The sequence below is a fragment of the Rhizophagus irregularis genome, chromosome 11 (genome assembly GCF_026210795.1).
Source record: "Rhizophagus irregularis chromosome 11, complete sequence".
Classification (NCBI taxonomy): domain Eukaryota; kingdom Fungi; phylum Glomeromycota; class Glomeromycetes; order Glomerales; family Glomeraceae; genus Rhizophagus; species Rhizophagus irregularis.
In genome coordinates, this window is record NC_089439.1 from 777,733 (window position 1) to 803,552 (window position 25,820).

The following is a 25,820-nucleotide window of genomic DNA, read 5'->3' on the forward strand; positions in this document are numbered from 1 at the left end:
CAATATGTAGCAGTGGTTTATTCTATCCAAGAGAAAATTTCTTAAAATATAATTACTCAATACTCGCTTTATTTCAAAATTACATAATCGAAAGACAAGAGAGAAATATCTAGTAAAATTCTAAACTTTCATAATCCTATTTCTATCATTTGTTATAGAAAAAAGTATTCACACCTCCTCTTCTTCTAATCCTTACAAATAAAAGTATAAAACTATAAATAAAAAAAAAAGAAATACGCATCACAAAAGAGATACGTATCACAAACTAAATATATGATTCAAATTTAACCATCAATAACACGCTTCTTTTGAGACTATATCTCCAAAGATCTACAGCAGCTTTTAAATGTTGGAGTGATTCGTTGGTTATCTCGTATTCGGCTGCACCTAGATTTATTTTAACTTTATTTATGTTTAATTGATAATCTTTTAACTTGTTGTGAATTACTCTCAAACTTACTGCCGTCCCATTAAGGTATCCTCTCACATTCCTTATACCATCAATAGCTTCAGTGGTTAAATCAAAATTCCTTTTACCAGTATCATTGTCGATATTATAATCTCTGGCTTCTACTTGAGCTTTTAAAAGACTTTCAGAGATCTCTTTAGTTTTCTGTTAAACCTCTATGATCAGCTGCATAGCATTATTGACAATAATTCTAAATTCCATTATGGCCTTCTCCAATTTTAATATACGTATTTTGAAGAAATTGGGTTTTACGAAAATACGGAAAATTCCGGTGAATTTTTCGATGATGGCTTTGACCTCGATTTTGAAAGTGTAATAAACCGTTTTACTTTCTACAAACATTTTATGTAAAGCGTCTCTAGCTTCGTAAAGTAATATGGAGACATCTCGAAGGCGCTCTGCAGCTATTTTTCTAGTGTTCTTGTGAGCTGGGCTCATTTCCAGCATGGTTGCAAGTTCATTATAGGAGTAAACATGCTGTATAATTTCATCCAGTGCTATTTTTCAAAATAACAAATCAGTATATATGCAAATATGATAAGAAAAAAAATTTTTTCTAACCAGGAATTTCGGCTAAACTTATATCCCTGAAAAGGTCACTTGTAAATTGTTCGACAACTGGATTATGAACTGGATTATGTGGTAACTCATGTGGCTTATGCTGTTCAAATAATATACGAATTAATAATAATTTTAATAAAATCAATTAACGATAATGATATTTTTACAACCAGAAGATTTGGGGAGTTCCATTTAGCTTCATCTTGCTAGTTGAGTCCACATAAAAATAAACAAAACGTATTACATATATGAACCGAACCGATTACAAAAAAAAATGCACATATGAATTTTTGAATTTACCACAAAAATTGTCATGAAGAGAACAATGACAACGATGAGAATGCTTATACACATTAATTTTTTATTTTCATTATTCATTAGTTTTATTTTGTTTATACCATTCATTTTCTCTTTATCCGGTTTAGCCGGTTTATTCATTTTATTCAATTTAGTAATATGCATTTCATTTATTTGTAAAGCAAAAAAGGGAGATTTCTTAGTTTTTTTCTTTTTAAAAAAAAAACAAATTGGCATTTTATATAAATCAAGCAACTTATTAGTATAAAAAATCTGCTGAGCAAGGAGAGCAAGATGCCCAAAACAAATTAAATGAATTGAAGGAGCATAAATAGTAATGTTTATCTTTGAATCATTAATAATTAATTTATATGGAATTTTAAAAATTATACCGCCATATATTAGTATGTTTATTGTATTATTGTATAGTTACTGCCTAAACAAAGCTTTATAAGGTGAGAAAACCTTATTTAAAATACATTTTTTTTTTCATTATTGAACTTAAGATTACCAATTATTTTATCTAACTGCATCATCTATTTTATCATAGTACTAAAAAAATTACGCTATAAATGTAATTTGAACCTTGTTTTTTCCTATTAAATAATTCCAATTCTACTAATGTTTAATTATCCTATTATCACAAATAATAAAATAACCTTATATATGCATGTTTATATACAGCTATTTTTTTCACATGATTATTTTTGTGAGTTGATTACCGATTAGGTATCATTGATCACACGATCCCAAAAACTCTCTTTAATGTTAATATTCTGATGATGACTGTACACAATATTTTAAATTTTGAGATGTTGCTTTATCTGTTATTTCACGCAATTGAACTTTATTTTAAATTGAGGTTTTATCACTATTTTTATTATTATTCACTGTGATTTGTCATGTAATTTAACTCCAAACACATTCTATATATTTTTCATTCATGTATGGAAAAAGGTAAGGCAATGCAGCATTATAATATACGTGGGTATATTTTTATTATTGATAATAATATATAATGTATTCAGATTAGATCTATCGATTATCGATTTTCTTTGGCAAGCCGCAATCTCAATCTCATAAAAAAATTACTTTCTTGATAATAACAAATCGTATTAAAATGTAAAAAGAATATGAATATATGGAAATTTATCAGAATATATGTAATTATCAATATGTGATTCTATTTCGGTATAACTTTATTGTCCAGAGCGTAGCGTAGGATGTTCTATCATCGTCAAACCCATGCAATATTCCTTCCTTCTTCATCATGTTTACTCCTGGTTTTTCCTATTTTGATTGCACTTTCTTTTGTTACACTAATTTTTTTGTATCGCTATTCACTATTGTCGTGACGCATGAGGCACAACAAAAACATTTTCTTCTTTCCGGAGCTTCGTGTAAATGTGTAAAAACTTTGAAATCGCAAATAAGGAAGGTGAGAGTTCCTTGTCTTTTGTTATTTTCGCGTCTCTTTTTTTGTATCTGAGAACGTTATTAAGCCCTCTTTTTTTTAGGAACATTGAACTTCAGTATGAACTTTGAAATCACAAGAAAGTGAGTTTCTCAGAATTTTTGGATCTTTTGTTTTTGTTTGAAGTATTATATATTAGTGCTCTTTCTCTCTTTTTTTTTTAGGAATACTTTGGACTTTGGTATTGACTATGAAATCACGAATAGAATGGTGAGTTTCTTGATTTTTTTTTATTATTTTGGTGACTTTTTTTATTTGAGAGTACCTATTAATACTCTTTTTTTTTAGGAACACTAGGGGTCTCAGTTGGGCTTTGAAATCACAAGAAGGTGAGTTTCTTAAGGTTTTTTTTAATTATTGTTTTTGCTTCTTTTTTTTATTTGAGAACGCTATTAACATTCACTTTTCTTTTTTTAGGAATATCTGATCTAAAGAATTTGAGTAAATGACGCGACGGACTTTAACAGTTTCTGTTTCCTAGTATATATTTATATAATGAAATTTATTTGCTACAAATGCATTTGATTAAAGGTGCGTTATAAGAAAAAATTGAATAAATTATTGTTAATCTATGGAAAATTTAGTTGATTTATACAAGAGCAGAATATCTTTATTAATTACAGAAAACTTTGCTACTTATCATTATCATATTAATGACAAAGTATTTTGGCCCTACCACAAAGAGACTTCATTTCTTAAGAAGTGCTGTCTATGCTCCACCCTGTAAAAACATACGCATAGCGCCATACTACTGTTCCACAACCAATCGGTCCTATCGCTGGACTACAGCAAAATCTGGTACCCAGATGATTCATGATTATTGATCGCAAAAAGAGGAGAACTTTAAACCGTTTATAAAGATTTATAATTTGTAAATCTGGCATGGGACGCAAATCTGGCATAAAGACGTGATTTGAATACTTGCTAATGTCCCTTAATAATTTATAAACTTGTTTTTATTTTAATATACATTTTAAATAAATAATTGTTTATTATTGGATGATTAAACACATTAGATGATAATTTTTGCAATTCTGTCATTTGTTTGCTATTCAATCTTTATTTTCTCGACATATTTTTCTTCACAGTTAACTTTCGCAGTTTAAAATGATTATATATTTTCACAATTGAGTCTACAGAGAGTGCAGAGTATAGTCTACTGGTCAATACTACTATACTCTATAGTATAGTGATGAAATATAGTATTTTAATTATTTTGTGATTTGCGTAGAGTTTACTTTTTTGTTAAATTTGGAAAATCCGAATAATCATAATTCGATCATCAACTTATAAATGACTAAAGGGTCACCAATGATTATAAGCCAAATTTATTTTTCCCACTAGAAATTTTCTCTCTTTAACTGAACCAATAATTTTATTTTCTTAACCGGTTTCTCTTTCAAAATGCAATCTGATGATTTTTGTGATTTATTCGAAGAAAGATATTTAAGTGATAATGGAGATAATGATGTCCCAATTAATCTTATTTGTTAATTATCATTAATTAATAAAAAAATTTTATTTTTTTAGATTGGATTTCATTTTATACTATTTCTTGGGTACAAGCGTCGTTAAATATTTTACATTCCTTTATCAGTGAAGATATCTGGTACAAAACTCCAGATAATACCAATGTGGCTGAATCATGCCATGCAAATGATAAATCGTTATCACTTGAAATTGCAGTTTTAAGATAAAATATTAACTATTTATTTATTTATTTATTTATATTTAATTAATATTTTATCATTATTATTCAGAGCTAAAAAGTATGGTAAAATAAATTTCATTACATGTCAAACTCAAGATCAATATGGTATTAGAAAAACCGGGAAAGATCTTGGGGTTGCAACGCGAGAAAAGCAAGCAATACATAGATCCAGTTAGTATTATTTTAAAAATTGGTGAAAATTTTTATTTACTATATTTTTAACTTTATTTGATTTTTTTATAGTAAAAAGAAATTGTTCTAATAAGGTTGAGCCGTCTGCACTGAAAAAAAAAAATAAATCGAAGAAAGTCACCCAAACTTCAACATCATCAATTGTTAATGATGATCTTGAAAAAGAAAAACAAATGATTTCTTTGAGAGAGAAAAAATTTGAACTAGAAGAGAAAGAGCTGAAACTTGAGAAGGAAAGGTTGGAAATCCTTAAATTAAAGCGAGAATTAGGAGTTACGGATAGGTTTTTTTAGACATGATAAATATTTAAAAAAATAAATGCTGAGCGTTTATTTTTTTTTTATTTCTTATTTAGTATTAGATTAGATATACTTATTTCTTTTTAAATAGGCAATTAGAACTGATCTATTTACCTTTTACAAAAGGCTTTGATGATTGTTTAGCAATAGACACTTAAAATTATGTGATATAAATATTTCAAATTAAAAATAAATAAATGAAAGAAAGCAAATTTTAAAGAAATATTAAAAATTTTATTATATTTATAAAATTTGTCGTATTGCAAAGAAAATTTGTCATATCGCAAAGAGATTTTTCCATTTTATGAGTTAAAAAAAAGGGTATTTTCGGAAATAATACTAGAGTTCCCGGATATTTCACTTCAATAAATTATTTGTTATACTATATAGTACGATGCAATATTTATCTAAGTATTCAAAAATTCTGAACTCAGCTAAGCGAGTAGACTCAATTGCTGTAACATATTATATTAAATCGCCGTGATGTCGTAATTATTAATGTCAAAGATACAAAAATTATACAAAATAAATATTTTTTCTGGTTCTGCCGTAGATAATTTGTAATCCGTAAATCTATAATGCTGGTCTCGATGATTCGTTAAATATTTAAATGGTAAAATCCATATTTTGTGATGCTGTAATTTCAATTCGGCAATTCCGACGGTACCTATACTTAGAATATAAAATAAAATGTAGGTTATTAATAAACTATAATACACAGTGAAATTCGATAAACCGGATTTGGGCCTAAACCACTGCCTAAACCGGACTTTTTTGCTGGAACCAAATCACGTATATTAAAATAGGCTCGATATACTGGAGTTTACTAGTAAAAGCTCGATATTCGCTATAACGGATCAATTTTCTAACCAGCAATAGTAAAAATGATTCGATAAACCGGATCACGTGACTGAGAACCAATAAAATTTAAGTAACGTGATGCGGTAAATCTTAAATTTGGCCGGAATTATAAAAATCTTAATTCCGGCTGAAGTTAAGTATTACTTATATATCAATTAAAATATTTTATATTCATTTTCATGACCTCTATAACTTAAGTCTTGATGAAAAAATCAAATTATAGTGTATATTAGTTTTATTAGCATGAAAATTTTTTAAAAATTCAATATAATAGACTTTCAATATATCGAAATTTTTTCGCTAAACCGGATATCCCGATAAACCGGATATTTTTAGTGGAACCGATAGATCCGGTTTATCGAATTTCACTGTGTATTTTAATATTATGCAATTTACACATCCATATTCGGGATGGGTAACCAAGCAAATAATAAATTACATATCTAATAAATAAAGGTAGTAGATTCTTTGCTCCTCCTCCTCCTCCTCCTCCTCCTCTTTCATCGGCAACTTCTTCCCTTTTGTTATCGGGTATTTCAATACTGACTATATGTTGTGGCATCTCTCGACATTTGATAGTGACTTCTAAAGTCTTATTTCGCCATTAAAGTCAAAACTACGATAAAAGTTCACTGCAATATTTGGTGCTAAAACCTTATAGAGAAGATTTGAAAGCCACAAGAAAATCTCGTTGAATTAAACCAAAACTTGTCGGATTTCTTGCCAATGAGGATCCTGTTGCTGTAAAGTATGCTGAATCTACATCGAAAACTTGTGAAGAAACCGGTGTAATTTTTGAACTAAGAAAATGTGATAAAGAACAATTAGAAGAATATTTATATAGCGAGTCAATAAAAGGAATAATTATTAGGGCCATGATTAGCAAAAATCTTACGTTACACTTAATAAAAAGTCATGTGATCTAATATTGTAATTTAATTGGTTGCACTATGTCTTACAGGGCATGCCGTAATATATGTTCACGGCCCTTAATGATTAAGGATGAAGTTCGATATATAAGTACTTATAAAATATAACCTGTTTAATAATGTCCTCTAGTACACATATTATCTCCCAATAGCAAAACTTTCAAAATAAAATGAGTGAATGTTTCTACGTGCTGACATTTTCCAAAGTGTTTTTTTTTTTTTCAAATGATATTTTAAACTTTATAGAATGTTCGTACAGTACACATGATTTAGGGATTAGCATAATTAGAATCGATTTTAAAATTGACTAATCGCGATTAATCGTTTCTAATCGATTGTGCATCATTAAATTTGTGGCAGGGAAATTTCCAATGATCACAAATTTAACATATAAATCAATTTTTTGCATTTAAAATAAAACGTTTATTGCCCGAATAATCAGTGATCGGCGGTAACTCTGGCCAAGCTTATAATTCAGACCAGAATTAAAACTTTAGTATAAACGCTAAGATCTGATGACACGTGATTTATAATTTCGTATTTCGGGCTGGTACTATAGTTTCAATTTTTTATTTGATAATCGAGTTTAATCAGATTTTTGATTAATTCAATTTTGACAAAATCGATTCTAATCCCTACGCATGATTAGCTTCGTATATTAAACATACAATAATTATCAATTTGTTGATTATTTTTAAAATTAATTACGTTGTACAGTAGTTTGTAGTAGAGACCTCTCAAAGATTTTAAAGTCAAGTTAAATGGTACATTCTTTTATTTATATTCATAAAGATTTCAATAATACACTATATTACTACGATCAAGGTATTATTGGCGCAAGGTACAGTACATTGGATACCACGCAAAAATCACTTTCAATCACGTGACTTCTAACGTTTCTCTACATAAAGGCCAAAATTACCTTGACAACACGGAACATATAGAACGATCCAAATGATGAGTCACCAGCGTAGATGATTTCGCTGTGAATAAAGATAAATGAAGAATACTCCAACCCACATACAGACCGATGGTACCTCTACTACATCACATAAGAAAACTCTTAATTCAATACGTCCTTTCATCCTTTCATCCCCGTTAACGCTTTTACGCAGGTTGATGATGTAATGGCTAACGCACAATTAAGATATGACTATCGATTGAACGAGGAAGCGTGCAAATTCCTTAGAAGTAAAATACGCTTTCACTAGACGTACTCCGCCGTCTAGTGATGATGAAGATCAAAACAACCTAAGAAACATATCATATCCGAAACGCTGGATGTTGTGAATTATAAAACATCCATCAATCAACTTCGTTCACTGCCACATGAATAATTACACACCCCCTTTTTTATAAAGGACAATACAAAGTTTTTTTATTAGTAACAGCACCGTTCGTCTATGACAGTATTTACAGGTGGTATTTTTATGAAGGGAATGGATTCATAATCGTGATACAATACTGCAGGATTTATTAAATTATTTTGTTATATAGTTTTTTTTAATGGTTCGTTTTATAATTTAGCCTAGGAACTGGTTATGTCTCAAGTTCTATAAAACAGTAAGCAGGACATACTGTATATGTTTGTTTAGTCTAGCTTTTTGTAATTTTAGCAACTTACAGTTTTGTTATACCTCTATCTTTATTATAAAAATAAAAATAAAAATTACCTCGAAAACAATTTGTAATCTGACTTTTTTTATTCTGTTAAATCGAAAGACGTATACACTATACAGTGACGTATACAGTGTAGTCGGAATTAATATAGAATAATGGCACATAAAAAAAAATTGTGAAATCAGTGCTTATCAGTGCCGCCACTCTGCCATATCCTGACTTGATTCTCATAGCCGAGTGGGAACGACACAATCTTTAGCTTAAGAGTAGCAATTTGTTATTCATAATTTCAAAACCTTTATATATTAACGCCAAATCACATAATAATTTTTTTTTTGTATATTACAGAAAATTATTTTTGATAAAATGTATCAATTGTATCTAGAAGCTACGAGTTACTGTTAATATGGGTATAAAAATTCACACTTTACAATTATATCGTGCATTGAAAAATAACAGCAATTTTTACGGTGTTAAAATAATATTATTACAAATTGTAATAAGTAATAACTATATTATTAACTCATAGAACAGTCAATATATCTTAGTATATTTTTATTTTGTTTTATGAATAAAAAAGTATATTCATAGCAAACTTTTTTTTTTTCCAAAAATTGACAGATCGACAAAATGATCGGCTTTAGAGGCTTTCACAAAATCAATAACTAATTTTTAATTTTTTCTTGATAAATACTATAGTTTTGGAATTCGGAAAAATATGCTGGTAGATTCGAAAGATTTTGAATAAATAAAGATGCCCGTTCCTGCCCGACAGCCCAAGTGTGTGAAAATCATAAAAGAATATTCGAAACCCTAATTGAAATTAAATTTGGCAATTGATTTGGGAATTTCCAAATGAACTTCCTAATTAGGTAAAGTCATTAAATTATTCAATGATCAAAAAAGTCGGGTACCTGATTTTCTGTTTACTTTGAGTGATCAAAACAAAAGATGTTATCTTCCGTATTCTCCGTGTGAGAGATCAACTTTATATAACAATTTGTTATTTAAAAATCAAAGATTTTTTTCTTCGCAATAAAATCTTTTTTTTTTTTACCGGTTATTCAAACCGAAAATGAAACCGGATTCAAACAAAACTCTTTGGGGTTTATTAGTGATATTTACTAGTGTGTTGACAATTTTTGTGACAACTTATGTTAGTGCTTATACAATAAATACCTATAATCATTCTGAAGGAGATGCTTACATCTCACCAATAGGATATTTTACGCTTATAGATGGAAGTCAATTGCTTCGATTTTATCGTCCACTTAACAATGGAAAGTGTAATGAACCAGATTTACACATAAGACTTCTACATGTGAATGGGACAATGACACCTCTTGTTGTTCAAAACTTTTCGATTCCAAAGTTTAATTTTTGTCGAGTAGATACGGATGTATTATCATCTGATTATATCATAGTAACCAATCTTGGCAGGAATAATTTATTTTACATACTATACTATAATATATCTGATACCGACTATAGTCTACCATTTGGAAGATTTATTGCTGAAGTGGATTTAGATGGAAATATATTAGGGTAAAAATCCTTTTATAAACAATTTATGCAAAAATGTTTATCTAACATAATTTATTTTTGTACGACAGCAAAAATTGGCTCGGTCACAATAATTACTATAATGGTAGTATAGTTGGACGATTAGGAAAATTTAAATTTATTTTTGATTCGTCCGATACATTTTATTATATGAAATTAGCTGATATTCATGATCCTGATACTTTGGAGTGGCAAAAGTTTAAAATAACGTAAGTTTCACATAAACTTTATTAATCAATTTATAAAATTTATGTTAATTTTTAATTTCTTAGTCCTACTGGAAGACTCCAAAAAGGAGAAAGTGGATTAATATCTCGTAAAGATTTAAATCTTCAATATAATAATCCTATATATTCATTTTTAACGATTGATAGTGGACTTGGATTTGTTTATTAAAAACGCTATTCCTCACAAGTTAATGCGGAACTGCAACCAAGTTTATATATTTATGTTAATTTTTACAAACCTGAGAATGAAAAAAAATTAACTGAACCATTTATTATTTATCAAACATCCACTCCAAATTTATCTATGAATTTTGCAATGTGTTCAGTAGATGATAAGTCGTCGGGCTGGTAGTGTGTCTCGCTAGCGCTCAACCCACCTCGGCCTCGCGGCCTCGCAGTACCTACATCCCCCCTCCGTGGGGTAGGGAATCCCCTATATCTGTCACCATCTGTCATTAACATCTGTCATATAATAATATACTAAAAAAGAATGAAATAAGGGAAAAGAGAGGAAAATACGATAGAATCAGAGGGGTATGACAGATATGACGGATATGACAGATGTTTCAGAAAAATCGGGAGAGGATACTCCCAGAAAAAAGTTTTGATTTTACCCCCCCAGATCTGTCATTCTGTCATAGATCTGTCATATGATCAGGATTCAGTCTATTCATCTGTCGGAAGCAGTGAGATAGCAAACCGAGTAAACAGGTAGGTTAATAGCCCCTAGAAGGTCTGTAAAGCCACAGAGAGATAACCGGGTAGAAGCGCGAATCTTTGGAAAAAATATATTCGGCAATTGAAGATTAGGTAACTATAAGTAACATACAATGATAAACTTACACGCCGCCACTTCTCTTGCCGAAGATCTTGGTCTCGATCTTGTAGACATCTATGGAATCCGTAAATGGATCCAAATGCAGGCTTCGCCCTTCAACGACCCGGACATAGTAAGAGAGATGGTCAGAAACCTTCCGATCAAAGAATTCGGAAAACATCTCAAGATAAACAGACTCTGGTACAACGGTTGTAAAGCCGAGTTGTGGAAGCGATATAAAGAAGCTGAGGAGGTATACAAACAGGCAGTAGACTACTACAGGGAGGCCATTGGCAATTTCAATGAAGCCGATCAGAAAAAATACACTAGGTTCGCAGGAATGGTGGCAGTAGAAAGAGCTCTTCTCAGATGTGGCTTTATAACGCAAGAGTCCGACTGGGAGAAATGGACTCAAATAACGTACAACATCCAATTGCTTAAGGAAGGCCGCACTCTTGATGACTCGGACGATGAATCAGATGATGGAGAGGTATCTCTCGATGACTCGGATGATGAGGAATACTTTTAGAAGGCGGTACTAATCTGTCTTTCTCTTTTTTGCTTCCTTAAGGCATTTATCAATACACTGTTTACACGCGTCATCAGACTCTAAAATTTTTTGCCCAAGTTTTTTGCATTGCCTATTATACGCCGTCTGATGTCTTTTAGCCGCGGTTTCTTTTTTCTTCTCCTTGGTTTTCTTTTTGATAACCCAGTCTATCCCAGTAAAAGTATTCTTATGCATCCCACAAACTACACAGTCACCATGTAAACGATAGCGGCCATTTGTGGTCATATCTTGTATTTCACTAGCAGTCTCGGTTTCCTTCTTACACTTTAGGCAGTAAAATCGTGTCATCTTAAGATTTGAAGTCCGAAATCTTTCCTTTAATTTGTCGTAATATGTCGCATTTAGAGAATTATTACAAATACTACAATCTCTCCGGAGTACCGGCACGAATTCTAAAAGGTGAGGAGCACTACAACCTATATAAAAAGCCCCTAAAGGAGAAGTCATCAGAGCGTCCACAAGTAGTTGTATGGAAACCAAATGCAACACATCAGGCAGATCTTGCAGAGATGCCAGTCGACCCCAAAGGATTCCACTATTTCCTCGTAGTGGTGGAAGTCGCGGGTAAACAAGTCGATGCAGAACCCCTAAAGGATAAAACTGCAAATAGGGTTCTAAACGGGTTTGTCAAAATCTACAGAAGAAATCGTATTAAGCCACCAACACACAGACTGGAGACAGATTCCGGATCAGAATTCACTAACGACCAGGTACGTGATTTTTTCCTGAACAGCCTAGGGGTAATGATGAGGTTCGGCGAACCAGGAAGACACAAACAGCAATCATACGCTGAACGAGCCATCCAAGCAATCCAGGAACCTCTCCTAAAACGAATGGTGGCACAGGAGTTGAAGACCGGGGTGACATCCGTGGAATGGTCAGAAGATTTCCGTGATGTAGTTAATAAAATAGATGAAATCTGGCAGAGAAATCCCCCAGACATTCCGACAGGGTCACCCAAAGTGTCAAAAAAGACAGAACTTCTCTCTGAAGGAACACATGTCCGAGTCAAGTTAGACGAACCTATTTCAGTACTCGGGAATAAACTCCATGGAAAATTTCGTACAGGTGACATAAGATGGAATCCCAATATCCGTGTCATCAAAAAAATGATCCTCTCACCCGAACAGCCTCCTACGTATCTTCTTGATGGACCACACGGGCGTCTAGGTGTATCCAGATGTGCGTACACCCGAAAAGAGTTGCAGATTGTTCCAGAAAATGAACATCCCCCACCTGACTCCGTGATAAGAGGGCAACCCGAAAGATTTGTACCTGAGCGGATACTCCGGCATCGCATCAGGAAGGGTCAAGACCAGTATCTAGTCAAGTGGGAACGATACCCAGATACCGAAGCCACTTGGGAACCCGCTGACCGGTTGGAGGAGGATGTCCCTGCCTTAATCCGCAAATTTTGGGAATAAAAAATAAATATTCCCTATTTTTTGTCTCCTCGATTCACATCAGAAACTATCGGGATAAAAACATTCTTCTCATTACAAGTAAGGGCGATATGTTCACGTGATTCATGGACATCATAATTGTAACGTTTCAGACACGTCCGGCTCAATCCAATCTCCCTATGCTTGTAATCGCTTAAAACCGCGAGATTCTCAGTGATTACACAATCAGGGGTTAGTTTGATTGACACACCTTTTACCATGCCGAATGTCCTACCAGAACCCGGAGCGCCAGATATGTTATGTGTAATACTCTTGTCGATATCCAACCCTAATTCTTCAGCGGCTTCCCTCTGAATAAAAGACGCGTTAGCACAAGTGTCTGCTAAACACTGAATTGCTATCCCATTGACCTTCCCATCCAGCGCTAAAAGATCTTTAGTATTCTCCAAACGAGCTATGTCAATATCCATCGGGTCATCTTCCCTGATATCCTCTTCTTGTTTTTCCTCAACTAGGTCTTCCGGAATCTCCGTACTTTTACGAGCAGACTTTAATTCTTCCCGAAGAATCTCGCGGAGTAATTTTCTAAAATCTGCAGACCTTAATAAACTTAATGAATCATTTTTGGTGACGGCTTTTATAAGTGTGGGCTTACTACTAGTAACCTTCACAGGAATCTTAATAGGAGTCATTTTAACTGATTTTTTTGGAACAGATTTAAGAAGTTTCGAGATACTTACACCCTTATCCGAGTTTACTTTTTTTTGTACTTCGAACCGCACAAATCCGAAAACCACCTTCCTCATCGGGAACAATTTTCAAGTCATCAAAACTCGCGGTATTAGTATCAATATCCATAGCATCATCATTAAGATCGAGGTTTCTCATTGCTCGGGCTAATTCCAGATCATCGCGTCTATCTTTAGCCTTCTGAAGTCTCTTTGGAAATCTTTTAGACGTCTCATATCCCATAATAAGATCAATAACATGTTGATCATCCTCACTAGTCCACTCAGGAGCATCAGGGTCACCAGGGTCATCACCAAAATCATGATCTACATAACCATCATCCCAATCAGGATCCTGATGATCCTGAACAACGCGTGGCCGTGGCTTTGGCCGAACAGGTTTAATCTGTTGTCTATAGACCGGTGGTTTACGAACTGGCTTAGATGCTTGTAATTGTTTAAATTGTGCCTGGAAATTCTTGGTAAGTTCCTCGGCCTGCGCCTTGAGCAATTCTTGTAATCGTTCTTGAGTAATAACGTCTGTCGACCTTTGTATTACAGCACCTTCGTGTGGAGTCACGGGATGAGTATAGCCAGCCAATTCCTCTTTTTTAGCCTTTTCAATACCCTGGCGCCTTTGTAATCCATAGAACATTTCACCCTTTCGTCGCTCAAGATCACTCAATCTATCGATTAATATATTAAGAGGCGCCGCCCCGATTCTGGAAGCTTCAATAACGTTTTCCGGCAAAAGTCCTCTATAGAACTGGTCAGTAACCATAATTCGATTATATCCTACAATATCCCCAGCCCTCTCAACTCGCTTATAGTAAGATCGAACAGGTTCACCTTGTTCCTGGTAAAGATTACTAAATCGTATCTGAAGTCTTTCTTCCACGACGGTTGGAAAATTTGTACGCATATGCATAAATGCTTGATCCAGGAGAATCCCCTGTAAGACTATTGGTTGATTCTGGACAGCAGCATTAAATGGACCTCCATGATTTCCCAACCCATTAACGGGTTGATGAGTAGGACGTCCGCCCGCACGCCTCCACTGCTCTTCAACTTTAAAATTCGTTCTAACGATATCAGCGCGTGATGGGAAAAATGCATCTCCAACGGTTACCGCCGCATTACCTGCAACCCTTGAATATACATCAGCATCAGACCCGGGTAAGTAAGTACCAACATGTAATCCATTAGCAACCTCAGGAACAGCTAAAGCTCTGAACGCTCGGCGAGTAGCACCGGCTCCACCATTTGCAGTAGCCACTAACCGAATATTCGAGAGTTCCCAATTTTTTCCAGTAAGTTCTGCATCAAACCACCTCGCCGCTTCATCTCTCATACAGCTACGAAGAACCCCCATCGCTCGCACCCGACCAGGAGGCGCACCGGCATCGTCCAATGGATCAATACCAACGGTATTAATATACCCTAAAAGTTATCAATAAAAAGATTAAGATCTTCATCTTCCCGACCATGAAATATGGGGGCAGCTATACCAACGGCAGCCATATCGTATTTTGTGGATGGTTGAGAGGAGGTGGAGGAAGGTTCAATTGTCTGATCCGAAACCATTGTACTTGGATACGCAGAGCGGCTATTTGTTGGAAAAGTCGATTCCTAAGACGTCCCAATGTCCGAATTCCAAAAAGAACCCGATTATTGGCATATACAAGCCGATTTCGTGCCACATCACGCTCGCCTATAGCTCTATTACGTTCACCTATAGCTCTATTACGTTCTCCTCTCATAAGATTATATTGCTGCTGAAGACGACGATTAGTCGTCCGCATACCACCAAACTCACGTTCCAATTCAGCCAAATTAGCTTCTAAACTAGTAATAGTATCTTGTACGTTATTTAGCTCATCTTGTGTAAGACCTAACAAACCCGTTTGAACCTCGAGTTCATCTTGTAATTCATCACGTTCTTTTCGAGATCGATCGCGTTCCGCTTTTAATATATCGCGTTCTTCGTATGTTTCTCTACAGCGATGAATTAATAAATTAAGAGCATGTTTAAGACGATGGTTTGCATTTTGTACATCTCGATTAACAACCATGCGATCACTGACAGTTAAAAAATCTGTTAGATCCTTAATTACCGCAACTAATGGTATATTATTCATATCACGCAAATCCCTAGGAGGCGGTCCAGTAGGCTCTGAAGGAGTATAAATTGCAATTGGTGTCGACATCGTATTTAAACTAAGATAGAATAAAATTCAAATGGATCTTTATGTATACAATTTGGACGAGTACACGACCGACTCGAGACAGGGTAATGAGTTTGCCCCATCATGGCCTTTCCGTCTTGCCGTAGCAGGAAGTTCTGACTCGGGTAAGACAACTATGATTATTAATTTGTTAATGGGAGACAAGAAGGCAAAGGAGGATGGCGAAAGGTACATATTATGTGATGCGGTAATTCTAGTTGGCAGATACCTCGATGAACCGAAGTGGGCAGTTGTACGTGATTTTTTCAAAGAAGAAGAAATTCCGTTTACCGCAGTATCCCATAGTGAGATTCCAAATGTTAAGGACTTCAACTCCACCCAGGCTACTGTGGTAATCTTCGAGGATTTGATGGATGCGCCTAAAAAAACCCAGGATCTCATCACTGGATTTTTTACACACGGGCGTCACAAAAATATCTCGTGTATCTATGTGGCCCAAAGATTCTTTACCATTCCCAAGGCTATTCGTGAAAATGTGAATTATATTTCCCTACATGGAGGTCACGGAAGTTTGACCGATACTAAGAGGATCATCCGCCAGTATACAGAAGAATCGGAGTCACTAGCTCCAGTAATCGATGACCTTACTCTGCAACGCGAATTTATAGTATTTGATCTTAGAAGATCCAAGAGCGATCCGTTATCTATTCGGGTTAGATGGGATACTAGTCTCAGTTCGATCACCGATCAATCTCAGTTCGATCCTAGTTCGATCTCAGTTCAATCCCCGTTCGATCCGAGTTTGAACCCAGTTCGATCAAAGTTCAATCCGAGTTTGAACCCAGTTCGATCAAAGTTTAGTTCCTATGGCCAGAAAGCCGTAGCTGAAGCAAAAAAGTCCTCCCAGCTAATCGAGTTTGCTCGGGAATATCCATCGCCTAAAGAGAGAAAACACCTTCTCGTATCTGGTGTTATAGCTAAGAACGCAGATACCTGGATTAAGTACGTCTTTCGGGAAGCCTACGGACTATCTGGTAAAACCCTGGGATCAGACTTCCAAAAATTCTTAGCAAAAGTACGGGATAGGACCACGAAGACTGAAATTCCAAAACCTGAGACCGTAAAGGAGTTATTCTCCCGATATGAAGTCCTGAAGTCTAGTCACCCTTTGGATAATAAAAAATTAATAGAAGGCATCGGGGTCCTTTTACAGATCTTTTCTAAGGGTCATATGGACCGTCGAGCATTACGAGTAGGGATCAATAGTATTTTGTAAGAATCTGGTTGCTTTAGCAACCCATCTCGCGAAGTTTTTCCGCAGAAGCCCTAAGAATCATGGCACTTTTTTTACGTCCTTCGAAGTCAATCCGTAGCATCCTAGCTTTTAATCCAATAGCTCCTAAGGCTCGAGAAGCAAAGTTCTTAGTCATCGGATTTCTTACATGATTTACATAGTTCTCATAGAATGTAGTAAAGGGTTCATCAATACCATCCGGATATGTATTCCGTAAGAACTGATATAAGGCAATTTCCCCACTGTCACATCCAATGGCTATAAGCTGTTCAAGAAGCCACTTCCTAGTATCCTCGTATGAATCTCCGTCCATAATTTTCATATCTAGTCTTTGTGTGAATAATTGCGTAAAATCCGCATTACTTGCCCGACGGATAATCTGGACCAACTTATCCCTGGCAAGTCCCAAGGCTTGTAAAGGTTCACTCTCGTCACCAATCTTCTTTATAATCTGTCTATACAACACGCTGGATAATCCTCTATATGCCGCTTTTGCAGAGAATACTCCACAGTTCTGACACTGGTTTATTACGATTGATGTTGACATGGCTATCTTTCTTTGATTATTCGCTCACTTAGTATCCTTCACAATCTTTTTTATATATTGTTATCTTTAAATACCTGTCATTTGTATAAAAAAAAATAACTGGCATTAAGGGATCAACTGTTGGAAAGACCGGAAGACCAGAGGACCGGAGGACTCACCATTAGGAAGCACAGTCCTTGCACAACTTGTCCGTTAAGTCACTTGGGCTTACAGGCATGAGACATTCCCTACACAACTCAATATTAAGCTCTGCAAGTCTCGGGGCATGGTCCTCCAAAGTTCGTGGATGACCGGAAGGACCGGAGGAAGGTGTCCCGTTAGTCGTATTCTACTGTAAGATAAAATCATCATATTCATCTTGGTCAGCTTGAATAGCGGCTCTGATTTGTTGTATATTATTGAAAGTTAACCGCTGGCCATCAAGATTTTCCTCATTATAGCGTGTTTCATTGATGATTTCATCTATAAGCTCCTCCTCTTCAGAATGAACAAGGTAGTAGTCCTCAACTACCTCGTAGTCACTCTCAACCAGTCTATGATACGTTCTAGTACCGTGTTGAATATAGCGTCCTGTATCTGTATTTAAATATACAGGTTGTTCCTGGGGTGGAGGCGGTACGGTTTGTCTACGGACAAGCCTTCCATCGATATAATCATGGGATTCCATAACTATTCGATTAAAGGTATCTCCACCAACACGGATTGGACGTCCGGTTATAGGATTAGTTATATAAGGGTATGACATGTCTTTTTTCTGTACGTGTCTACATACCTAATTGTTATCTTCAATTTACAATAACCAAGTGACATCGTCATCAGTCCTTGTCAAGGCAAACATGGCATAGTAGCCTTTATCTTTATTAAATTTATTTAACGAACTTACAAAAATAAAATAAAATTTTCAAAGTACAAAAAAGAAAAATAAAATTAACTAAAAACAAAACTATATAGTCTCCAAAACAGTAATAAAGCTATAAAATTAATTCGAAAGGAAAAAAATCGCATAACATTAAAACTATCCTGATCCCCCGCCTAGATATATTCCAACCTAAGAAGAAGCAACTATGCAAACAAACCAACGAACAATGCACCCATTATTAAAATCGACACACCACCCTGCAAAAGCTGTTAGTAAGTTGCACCGTTAGACGACCCATAAAACCCGAATAGTGATTAAACCAAGGCAAACCATATTTCATCGAGTTCTTTAAATAATCAACGTCGGAGTCACGTGCGGCGTCGGAAAGGGTCGGAGGAGGTAAAGTTGAGAAAGGTAAGTACGTGGACTTTGGCAAATTTGAAGGCCGAGAAAGTTTAAGTTTATGAGTAATATTCATCGCGTTTTCCCATTTAGATTTATCATAAGAGCGCGGTAGCCAAATTCGTTTTCTGATCTTTTGGATAAAGTGATTGTGGATAGCAGAGATAACCTTCATCGCGGAATTGCGTGGAACAGAAAGTTCTTCAAAAAATGCGACAAAGGATTTCGGAAGACAGCCACGGACAAGGCTATATGAAGTCCAATCAGTCCTTGTCAAAAAATGCGAGGATGCCTGATGATGAGGTTACATGGTCATCAGTCCTTGTCGCAAAACACGAGGATACCTGATGAATAAGTTATTGGATTATTGGCCTAAAAAGCATTCATGGAAAAACTATGGATTATATTACAGAAAATGTGAACGGAGTTCATGTCACGTGATACCCTGAACAAATGTGTAGAGTGTCACGTGATTTCATGCGGTACGTAGATCATTTCCTTTTTGGGCGATACCCGTTCCACAAAAAATCGATTTTGGTAAAAATGCGTTTGGAACCTTGTGTAACATAAATTTCCTTTTTCGGTAATTCGGGATTACGCGGTAATGCCGGCCGGATCTAAAAAATATGACTCTGCAGGGTAATTCCTACGAAAGTCAAGTACAAAATGCTTACTCCTGTTGAGTCCATTCATACCACTCCCAGTCCCCAAGGATCGCCTCCCCATCTTTGTTCACTTAATGCATACTCTATGGTTTCCCTCTCTTGGGGGTCCACGACCATCCCATTCCTAAGCATTTTCTCCATAATATAAAGCTGATCCTCGGTGAGGCGGTTTATCCATCTTTTATAGAGGTCGTTTACATCTTCAAACGTTATCCAGTCAATTTCCCTCTTTATATAATGCTTTCCGAGAGCTCGGATTTCACAGTACACATCCCCGATCATAGTGGCATAATTTTTCCACCTCTTATATGCCTCTCGACGAACTTCCTGCCACCACACTCTATCTACCTTACTCGCTGCAATAAGGTCAGTATCCGGGATCTTTGCGATAATGCGTTCGACTATTTCTACTGGTAATCGGTCCAACATGATGTTATGTTACTTATACTATAGCTATCTTCAATTACTGTATGCCTATTACACATGGATAAAAAATATAGACTAAATTCGTACAGGATCGTAGGACCACAGGAGCCGCTTATGCAAGAAGTTCTGTTAAGGTTTTCTCAGCCTCGTTTTTAGTAATAGCTCGCTTTGGGGGACCGGTTGATGAGTCCTTAGTCGCATTATAATACAATTCGAAGAGGGCCTCAAGCTTATCTAGGAGAGCTTGTTTATTCTTGTATGATTCGCGGATTTTTGCTATTTTAGCAGTATATGCCGCATTATCTGGGAAGAGTTTTCTGGCCACGAACTTCACATATGATACAGGAGAATTTGCCGTTTGGATTCGCTTGATATACTTCACGTGGTCCTGGACGAGGTAACTGGTTTTGCTAAACCCAGATACTAATGCGACTACTATAGTATCTTTTAATGCGCGGATAATCTTGGGGACAGTTTCGTCAGAGACAACATTAGGCTGAATGCGCGATGCCTCGTAAATAACCTCCTCACTAGTGCTGTCAGTGCTGTTAACAATGCTTGCGAATTCGGTATATGTTGACATGATTCTTTGTACTTTGTAAAAAATATAAATCTTCAGTTACCTGTTCATTCGAATGAGAAAAAATAAATATGAACCTCAGGGTTTACACTTGGGATACTGCAAGACAGTAGAAGCGTCGCTCGGCCTTTTGCATCAATGGAGAGCCTGGTCTATATAACCAGGGGATAGCGACTTTCTGGATTATCCTAGCCGCTTTATTGTTCCTTCTTTCTATATATCTCCTAAAGGCATTCTGGATCATTTCAGCATGATGAGTATAATAGTCGAAATTAAAATGCTTTGGGCAACTATATAAATGTAGTCGCACCGCTTGATCCATGAAAGCGTCAGCTCCCCATCCGCGATCAATAAAAGATTTACAGTAGGTACAGTACCACCTATTTGGTAGTCGTGATACTATTCTCCTAATGTGCACAATATAAGCATATACAGCTTGACGAGACCTTGGATAAGGTAGCCGCCTATGAAAACCTATTCTACTACAAGTCTCATAATATTGCACAGCATTCTGAATGCGCTTAGCCCACGCGTGGAAACTTTCGTCGTCTTGTCTACCTAATCCGTCAGTGTTTTGCATTTGGGTATCTCGTAAGATTACATATCCCATAGGTTTATTCAATTATGCCATCACGATATGTCAGTAAAAAATATACATACCGGTCCCTAGCAATCATGTCCAGATAACCTTGTTCGCATTTTTCACATGGCAGTATCCCGCGGTTTCAAACTTGAAAGTCTTTAGAGTCGTATCTGCATTCTCTGAACAAGTGAAAAGCGCGGGGCTATCTGGCTGTTCTTCTAAAATAAATCCGTCTGTATGGATACGTCGTACTTTATCCTTGTATGGTTGAATTGCCTCAGATGTGATTTTGCGACCACGTGCTAATAAGAATGGGGCGATCCTGGGATACTCACCTTTGAAGGGATTACCCGGGTTTGTAAACTGGAATCGCCACTGGTCGGATCCTACTGGTATGATAGAGTCGAGTGTATGGCCCTCTGGAAATGTAAATGGGTCTGTTTGATCTGCGGTGAGTGTCTTGTAATTACGCTTCCTCTGGCATAATGCTCCCCATAATGTGTTGAGGACTCGCTTTGCCACGCGGCCAGCTATGCCACCCTGGTTTTTAATTTTGAAGAGGAAGTGTACATACTCACCGAATATTACAGTTTCAGGGATTCTCGCTTCTCTATCATATATCAATGCATTTGGCTTCCCATCCTGTATTAACTGTATATTGAGACCAAGTTTTTTTGCTCGTTGTAAGTCGATGAATGTATAGATTCCCCTTTTATTCTGTCGGAAGAGAATATTATTCCCACTTATTTTGGCACGGAATAATCCATACAAGGCATAACCCCTGTGGTCGACAAAGTCATTAAGTGTCTGGAATTTACCCCGTCTGATTGGAAAGTTCACGTTTGATTGTTGGATACTCGGGTATAAACTTGTTGCGTCATACTGTCTTCCATAGCCCTTCCACTCGTTATCTGCCCAGATTAATCCTCCCATCATTGCATCACTTAACCACTCCGCTTCTATCGGGTCAAGAGGATCATTGGCTGGAATTCCTACACTTAATCGTTCGAATAACCAGAGAGCCGTTCTTTTGTAAGACCAGTTATGGTATGATAAGTCGATTCCTAAACCGAACTTCTTTGTCTCCTGTAGAAAGGAATTCCGCTCCTCGTGGATTCTCTGATATGCTTCTTCAAGAGTTTCATATACTCCAGTCTTACGGTTTTTCTCGACGGAGATGAAAGAACTTTTGGAATTCTTAGTTTTTTGAAACTGCGCAATTGTGCAAGACTTAACTGTTTTGCCGTTGTATATTGTGACTACATTATTGGTCCCATCTTCATGGTATACAATGGGTAAATTACGCTTTTTATCTATTTTACTGGGGTGGAGTCTTCCAGGATTTAACGTGAGGGAGTAATGGCCTTCTGATAGGATGAGAGTCGCACGTCTATCGGACTTACTCTTAGAGATTCGGGTAATGTCCCCCACAATATTAATTGCGAGACTTCCTGCGAGTTGTTCAACCTTGTCCATGCATGAAACTGGGATGGGAGCATCGCGATTGAGACCTAATGCCTTTTTGATATACTCGGGCTTTTCGATTGACTTTGGCATTTTAGAGAATGTGCCGTAAATATTTTTTAGGCATTCATACAGGCAATCATTTAGCTCCCCATTGCATCCTCCTGCGGCCGGTGGACTATCTCTTGCATAAATTATGAATCGTTCAAAATAATCAGGGTCTGCGTCATCCGGTAGTTGTGCTTCATCATAATGGTCTAATAGTGAAAAGAGGCTGGCTGGTTGGTTTCCTGATGTCCATCCACCGGGTTTCCAGTTTTCATAGGGAAGTAGGATCTGGAACTTTCTATCTGGAAATCGCGTCTGGAGAGTCTGACCGAGTCTGGCGATAGCTCCTCTGGAAAAGCGAGCACCGGAATACTGAAGTTCCTTGATGTCAGGTCGTGTTGGTAAAGTGCGGGCAATTCTTGAGTATTGCATTTTTATGTATATGATTTGTCTTCAACTATAAATAATATCTTTCTATATATATACGAAAAAAAAAGAAATAATCTCAAATAGCGCTTACAATATGTCGTTGATAGCGCCCTCAGTATCCTCTTCGTCCCAGTCATCGATGATTCCATTGGCGGCCTCCCATTCACGTTCCATATCAGTTTTTGGACGTTCCTCGGGGATCTCTCGCGCTTTACCCTTATCTGCCCTCATAGTTTCATAACCAGAGGGGGTGGGAATAATCTCGGCATTACGATTCTCCTTGTATATTCTTATTAAATCTGCGAGTTCTTTACGGCTAGGTATTTTAGGTAAGTATCCATTATATTCAATCCAGTCCTTGAAGCGGTCTACTACCTCCATAAGGTAGTACTGGTACTCGTCCTCAATACGCGTTGTGGGACATTCCTCTATTTCAAACGCGAGTATTTCCCAGTCATATTCGTCTGACGCGTCTTGGTACTTAGCCCATAATTCCTTACCTGTATTGTAGAGATCATTGAAGACCTGGTCCTTTAAATTTTTAACCCATGGTTTGCGATCCCATCGGTGTCTTTCTTGCCAAGCCCAGTGCGCTCGAGTGCCTTCCTTTGGTTCAGGATCCCGGTCAACTTCTGGTTCTGTGTCAGGTTCTGGGATAAATTGCTCTTCAGAAGCCGGTTCTGGGTCAGGCTTAGTGACAGATGCAGAAGATTCTGCGGGATACTCGGGTTGTTGTTCAGCAGCTGGGTTCACAGTTGTAAAATCTGAGTCTGATAATAAGTCGTCTAAGACGTCGTAGTTATCTGGCTCGGGGGCAGAACGGTTTTTCAGGAACTGGGTTTGCAGTTGTAGAATCCGAGTCTGATAACAAGTCATCTAAGACGTCGTAGTCATCTAGCTTGGGGGCAGATGGTTTTTCTTCCCTTAACTCTTGTAAACGTTCTTTTAAGTGGTCAGGCTTAGGTGGAAGCGGTGGAGGAGTTTTGCGAATTACAGGTGCGGGTTTTTCTTCAACGGGTTTGGGTTTTTCCTCTGTGGGTTCGGGGTTTTTCTCAGCGGATTTTTCCTCAGCGGGTTCGGATTTTTCTTGTACGTCTTGTGAATTGTTAGCTGGATTATATATATTTGCCAAGAACTTATCCAAGGCATTGGGGTCTGATGCGGGTTTCTTAGAAGTCTCTATATCAATTCCTTCTATATCTATCTCGTCTGTTTCGTGGATCCAGTTTTTGCCGAGGTATTTATTGTAAAGATCCTCCCTGGATATGCTATATACTCGGGTTAACTTTTTATTTATATAAGTCCGATTACTATTTATACTCAACTCATTTGATAGGATTCTAGAAGCGTTTATCTTTGATAAGGGTGTAATGCCACGAGTTTCGCAATATGAAGTATATACCCTATAAAATTCTTGAACAGGTAGGTCGGTCATATAATTTTTCACTATGAGGTATGTGTCCTTTATAAATTGGAATAGCGGTGGAAGAGTTGAGATGATATGTTCCTGTTTGGATGTTGTCATGGGTGGCGGATTTCCATTGAAGTCTGAGTAAGTATTCGCAATGGCTCTCAAATAAGCATAGAATGCCTCACTGGCGCCTGGGTATTTCATAGCGTCACCGAGTTTTTTGAAGTAGTTGAGGTCTCCCTTGCGGGATGGTGACACATCCAAGAACACTGTGCGCCTATCATCATTATCCACTCTGAGAGCATTTTCGTTGGTTAGGACGATAGTAGACATAAAGTTTTTATAATGTGTTGGTGTCTTGTATTTTTCATGGATTTCCATTATGTCACTCGTTACCTTATCCTTTAAAGAGCGATACAGATTATTCCACTGGCTTTTTTCCGTGGGCATTTCCTCGAGAAGAAGAAGAATCTTACCCTGTAATTGCCCATTGAAACTTCCACGAATCGTCTGAGGATCGCTGGTCTTATAAACGAGTTGAGTGCCTAGGACGCTGCGCTGAATGAAATCTGTTATAATGCCTTTGCCCCAACCCTGTCCAGATTTCAGGTAAAGGATCGAGTACATCTTCCTTCCAGCAGATACACCGGCCAACCACTTGATGATATACTCAGTGAGATTCCAATCACCCGAACACCAGATATCCTGAATGTGAGAGAAGATAAATTTAACCGCGAGGTGAATTGTAGACTCAAAGGTGGATATCGGACGCAAGACGTGGAGGAATCCCGGGAAGATATTTAGATAGAGTTGGCCGGTTAAGGATCTGAAGATTTGCTGTTTATGGGGATCACAGGTTGCATTACATACATCGGTATTCTCGACCATAAACCATTTGTAGATGTTGAACTCGGTCTTTTGAGAGGGTCCTTGTTCAGGTTGTGTGTAGAATACCTTCATAATTGGACGGATAAGTTTACCAATATTTTTGTCAATAACGTGTTTCAAACTTTTACTATCCGGGTCCCACCAGAAAACCCCATGAGGATCTGCACAGGGAATGAAATAACTGCAAAGATACCTCTTGGCTTGATCGAGTCACTCATACTCTTTGCAGCGACAATAAGCCGTTTAAGCTCATTGATACTAAAGGCTTTCGTTTGTTCACCGAATTTGGGGATAACTTGAGCTTGAGTGGTCATTT

At 36.6% G+C, this 25,820-nt stretch overlaps 8 protein-coding genes across 8 annotated transcripts; 3 read left to right on the plus strand and 5 right to left on the minus strand.

The window, feature by feature from the left end:
- Window positions 1-265: 265 nt before the first annotated feature.
- On the minus strand, window positions 266-1,468 carry OCT59_002724 (uncharacterized protein; the record flags this gene model as incomplete). The annotated part of the gene is made up of 5 exons (XM_066145119.1): window positions 266-579; window positions 799-966; window positions 1,031-1,130; window positions 1,201-1,236; window positions 1,331-1,468. 5 exons carry the CDS (start codon window positions 1,466-1,468, stop codon window positions 266-268), a joined length of 756 nt encoding a protein of 251 aa, XP_065995867.1.
- Window positions 1,469-4,205: 2,737 nt separating this feature from the next.
- On the plus strand, window positions 4,206-5,161 carry OCT59_002725 (uncharacterized protein; the record flags this gene model as incomplete). The annotated part of the gene is made up of 3 exons (XM_066145120.1): window positions 4,206-4,251; window positions 4,332-4,410; window positions 5,095-5,161. 3 exons carry the CDS (start codon window positions 4,206-4,208, stop codon window positions 5,159-5,161), a joined length of 192 nt encoding a protein of 63 aa, XP_065995868.1.
- Window positions 5,162-9,488: 4,327 nt separating this feature from the next.
- On the plus strand, window positions 9,489-10,372 carry OCT59_002726 (uncharacterized protein; the record flags this gene model as incomplete). Its single annotated transcript, XM_025323948.2, has 3 exons — window positions 9,489-9,958; window positions 10,027-10,185; window positions 10,249-10,372. The coding sequence occupies 3 exons, from the start codon at window positions 9,489-9,491 to the stop codon at window positions 10,370-10,372; spliced, it is 753 nt and encodes a 250-aa protein (XP_025188958.2).
- A 661-nt stretch (window positions 10,373-11,033) lies between these two features.
- On the plus strand, window positions 11,034-11,549 carry OCT59_002727 (uncharacterized protein; the record flags this gene model as incomplete). The annotated part of the gene is made up of 1 exon (XM_066145121.1): window positions 11,034-11,549. One exon carries the CDS (start codon window positions 11,034-11,036, stop codon window positions 11,547-11,549), a length of 516 nt encoding a protein of 171 aa, XP_065995869.1.
- An 8,150-nt stretch (window positions 11,550-19,699) lies between these two features.
- On the minus strand, window positions 19,700-20,104 carry OCT59_002728 (uncharacterized protein; the record flags this gene model as incomplete). The annotated part of the gene is made up of 1 exon (XM_066145122.1): window positions 19,700-20,104. One exon carries the CDS (start codon window positions 20,102-20,104, stop codon window positions 19,700-19,702), a length of 405 nt encoding a protein of 134 aa, XP_065995870.1.
- Window positions 20,105-20,213: 109 nt separating this feature from the next.
- On the minus strand, window positions 20,214-20,684 carry OCT59_002729 (uncharacterized protein; the record flags this gene model as incomplete). The annotated part of the gene is made up of 1 exon (XM_066145123.1): window positions 20,214-20,684. One exon carries the CDS (start codon window positions 20,682-20,684, stop codon window positions 20,214-20,216), a length of 471 nt encoding a protein of 156 aa, XP_065995871.1.
- Window positions 20,685-20,766: 82 nt separating this feature from the next.
- Window positions 20,767-21,261, minus strand: OCT59_002730 (uncharacterized protein; the record flags this gene model as incomplete). Its single annotated transcript, XM_066145124.1, has 1 exon — window positions 20,767-21,261. The coding sequence occupies one exon, from the start codon at window positions 21,259-21,261 to the stop codon at window positions 20,767-20,769; it is 495 nt and encodes a 164-aa protein (XP_065995872.1).
- A 93-nt stretch (window positions 21,262-21,354) lies between these two features.
- OCT59_002731 (uncharacterized protein) lies at window positions 21,355-23,208 on the minus strand (the record flags this gene model as incomplete). Its single annotated transcript, XM_066145125.1, has 1 exon — window positions 21,355-23,208. The coding sequence occupies one exon, from the start codon at window positions 23,206-23,208 to the stop codon at window positions 21,355-21,357; it is 1,854 nt and encodes a 617-aa protein (XP_065995873.1).
- Between the last annotated feature and the right edge of the window lie 2,612 nt (window positions 23,209-25,820).